The sequence below is a fragment of the Ricinus communis genome, chromosome 10, assembly GCF_019578655.1.
Source record: "Ricinus communis isolate WT05 ecotype wild-type chromosome 10, ASM1957865v1, whole genome shotgun sequence".
Lineage (NCBI taxonomy): Eukaryota > Viridiplantae > Streptophyta > Magnoliopsida > Malpighiales > Euphorbiaceae > Ricinus > Ricinus communis.
Genome location: NC_063265.1, coordinates 2238618 through 2242745, shown reverse-complemented (window position 1 = coordinate 2242745; position 4128 = coordinate 2238618). Strand labels below are relative to the sequence as shown.

At 30.3% G+C, this 4128-nt stretch overlaps 1 protein-coding gene across 1 annotated transcript; it reads left to right on the top strand.

Moving 5' to 3' along the window:
- Window positions 1-2378: 2378 nt before the first annotated feature.
- LOC8280764 (protein PYRICULARIA ORYZAE RESISTANCE 21) lies at window positions 2379-3918 on the top strand. The gene is made up of 3 exons (XM_002522838.4): window positions 2379-2538; window positions 2797-2881; window positions 2984-3918. The coding sequence occupies exons 1-3, from the start codon at window positions 2527-2529 to the stop codon at window positions 3709-3711; spliced, it is 825 nt and encodes a 274-aa protein (XP_002522884.1). The 5' UTR covers window positions 2379-2526; the 3' UTR covers window positions 3712-3918.
- Window positions 3919-4128: the final 210 nt, after the last annotated feature.

The window sequence follows — 4128 nt, the reverse complement described above, 5'->3', positions numbered from 1 at the left end:
TATTGAACTTCAATATGAAAGTCAGACTATATATATATATATATATATATATATATATATATATATTTTAATTAAAAAATTGCATATCCTATCATGGGAAATCCCCATACTCTATAATCCTAGTTGAAAGTGCGAAGTAAATGCACATAATAGTGTGATACAACATCTATCCTCTTTAGTCTGTAAGAGTGTCGGTGCCTTGTAGGTTCAATTCAATAGCATGGCTGGCGTGTAAGCAAATCCCTAATGCCTGCAGATTGGTACATGAGGTGGGTTGGTTGGAGGGCCACTGTGCCATCCCTTGTTGCTCAATCCTTCTAAACAATGGGCAATCATTTCTAATTTTAATGTTTTAGAAAATTTGTGATTTGGGTTAAACACTGGTCCTTTACCCTCTTGTAGGAGCCTCAACCGAAGCTTAAATATGTAGCTGAATCTAGGTATTCACGTCTGTGATACACGTCAGTCGTTGTGTATATTTTTAAAATAAATATTTATAAATTTATGTTTATTAAATATATATATTAAATATTATATTATTTAAATATTAAATATTTATTATTATTATTTTAATTTTATTAAAAGATATATGTATCACAATACAAATATTTGTAGTATAATTATAATTTAATTTTTTTATTTATTAATCGTAAGATGATTTATGTTATGTCTATTTATATATGTCCATCTAAATGAATTAATGAATAAGATTTGAATTAATGACGAAAATCCATCAACAAACTAATGAATATTATATCTATAAATGATAAATATTTATATTAATCACATAAAATTTTCAATATGCATCACAAAAACAATGAAAACTTTCAAAATTAATATTTTTATTTGAAAATAATGAACATTGTAATACCAAATAATAAACATTAATATTAATACTTATGAATAATACATAAAATAAAATAAACATGAAAATTAACTATAATGAATATTAAGTTTATAGATAATAAATTTTAAAATATAAATGAATTAATTATTATTGAATTTTATATCTAATAAATATTATACATATAAAAAATGAATATAGTTCCTATAAATAAATAAAAAATTAATAAATATCTGATCTAAATAAATTTTTTTGACATGTGTTAATATATTCTGACAGAAAATTTTTATTTTGACATATATACTTATTATTGATACTTAGAATTCAAATTTATGTATAATTTATATAGTCTTTTTATTAACTTATTGAAAATTTTATTATTATTGTATTAACAAAATTTTAAAATATAAAAAACTAAGAAAAATATTAAAAATATTTAATTTATTATTATTTTAAATATTATAAATAATTAGAAAATATTAAAAATTCTATTTAATTATATATAAATTTAATTATATTATTATTTATAATTAAAATAATTAAGACAGTGTGCAGACCGATAAACGACTAGACTTTATAAATATATAAAAATTATTAAATATGTTATTTTGAATAATATTAATTTTTAAATTTATTTATTATAATTTAAAAAATAATAAAATTTTTATGTGCCAAAAATAATAGATATGTCAAAACAAACATCTTCAAATAGTGATACATATCAAGAATAATATATATAATCTAAAAATAATTATAAAATTAGAATGAATCAAACTCAATTAGATAGAATTAAAAAATAATTATTTTAAATATATTTTATACTTAAAATAATTATGACAGTCATATAATATATGAAAATAACTCGATTTTATAAAAAAATTATTTAATATATAAATTTTTAATGTAATATTATATTTTTATAATTTATTTTATTATAATTAAAAAAAAAAAAAAAAAGCTGAAACTATTGCCTCTAGACTAATGATCCGCTGCGGACTACAGTGGAAAGTGGTATGGGATGCATGTTATAAGAATTGGGTGTGTGCGTGGAGGAGGCCAGCCTGATGGTAAAAACAGCCAGGCCAGGCAAGCCCACATGTGAGGAGCGTAACTTTTGGCTCAGCCAAGGCAAATCAACCATCTTTGAATCTAGTGCTAGTCTTAGATTGGTTTTGGGGCACGTGTAGAGGCTGTCGACTGCTGGTGCACGCAACAAAAACCCATTATTGAACCTGACCAAACTATGTACCTTACAAAACAAGTTCCCCTTTTTTCTTTTTTCTTTTTTACTTTATATATAAATTAGGTTAGTGATAATGAGAAATAAGGAAAGGTGAGATGTGGCAATCAAGGCCAGCACATGCAAACGAAAATATATTGGTGCCAGAGTCAGCTATCAAATGCCTTCTCCAGCCCCACACCTCCCATAACGACAATTTTGATGATTACGTGAAATTCAGCGCAAATAACCCACTTGTCTAATTCCTATTGGCTTCTCACTGTACGGATATATTGATTTTTCTTTATTACATCTACTTAAGTTGCAATCCACCTTAATTAATAAGACCTTTTTCTCTTGATGTCTCTCTCGTTCTCTGTTTCATCTCACTCCTCTCTCCAATATAATGAGCTAAGGCCCTACCCATCATTTCCTCTGGTTTTCAGATCTGCGTGTCATAGCCATGGCAGATAAGGTAATGGCTCTTGCGTTTCTTATCTCTGAATACCCACTTTGCCTTAATCTTCTTTTTCATTTTTTGTGGTGGCCATTTTTTGTCACCTTTCTTTTCTTTTTGCTTATCTCTACAGAACTAAAAAGAAAGAGAAAATTGTTCGTTATCTCTGCTTCTCATTTTTGATGTCAGAACATGTTTCAATTGATTTAATTCTTTTTGGCTTTATGCATGGGCTGTAGATTATAAATATGAGTTGTGTATATACTGTTGTTGCAGAAAGTTACAATAATGGTGATTAAGGTCGATCTTGGGTGCGAGAAATGCAAGAAGAAAATCAAGAAAATACTCTGTAATATACCTCGTGAGTCTCTCTTTCTCCATATCTAAACATATCCTCGTGCATATATATATATATAGGAAAGTGACTGAGCTATTTTACTGAATTGGTATTTGCTTACAAGAGAAATCCAGAATCAAATATATGATGAAAAGGCCAACACAGTGACAATCACTGTAGTCTGTTGCAGCCCTGAAAAGATCAAGAAAAAGATATGCTGTAAAGGTGGTGATACTATAAAGGGTATTGAGATAAAAGAACCAGAGAAGCCTAAACCGGCGCCAGAAAAACCCAAAGAAGCACCAAAAGAGCCCGAGAAAACTAAACCTCCACCAGAAAAGCCTAAAGAAGCTAAACCTGATAAGCCTGTAGTAGTTATTGTTGAACCACAACCAAAAGAGCCCGAGAAAACTAAACCTCCACAAGAAAAGCCTAAAGAAGCTAAATCTGATAAGCCAGTAGTTATTGTTGAACCACCAAAAGAAAAACCAAAAGAAAAACCAAAAGATCCTGCCGCGCCTCCTAAGGCTCCTGAAGCGGCAGCTAAACCTCCTGAATCGGCTTCTAAGCCACCTGCACCGGCTCCTAAGGCTCCTGAACCTGTCCCATGTTACCCACCACAGGTGAGGGCATGTTGCATGGAATGTTATGGAGGACACGGTGGAGGCCCATGTTGGGACGGATATGGAAGGCCAGCCCCATGTTACGGAGGTTACGAGGCTTATGGACGGCCAGTGTATGACAGTTGGGGCGGTGGCTATGGCTACAACTACAGTAGTTGCCGGAGGGGATGTTATGTGGGTAGATGCGATTGCCTGAGTGAAGAAAATCCCTCAGCATGCAGTGTCATGTGAAAATGGAGGTCATTGTCAACGCCATGGAATGATATTCTAATTGATTTTGTTGAAATACTGTGTCCTTTCTTGTTAATTGCACATGGGATGATGTTGGGGGAAGATTAATAATAAAGTTTTGTATCGGTGGACAATAAAATTGTTCATTTTATATTCGCATATCCGAAGGTTGTTAAAAAAATTAATACATTAAAATTTCCATATCAATCAGTGTTATGCCCACTGCCCTGGTGCGTCTTTTCTTTTTTCTTTTTCTTTCAGCTATTAACTTCTTTATCTGTAGAATGCAGCCATTCTTTTCTTGGTATAGATGATGATTTGGAATCTTTAGTGATCTTTTTAAAAAATGAAATCATAAATATGTATCATTAGGGGGGATAACATGTATATACGTTGAAAGGGACACTGTAAGTATTA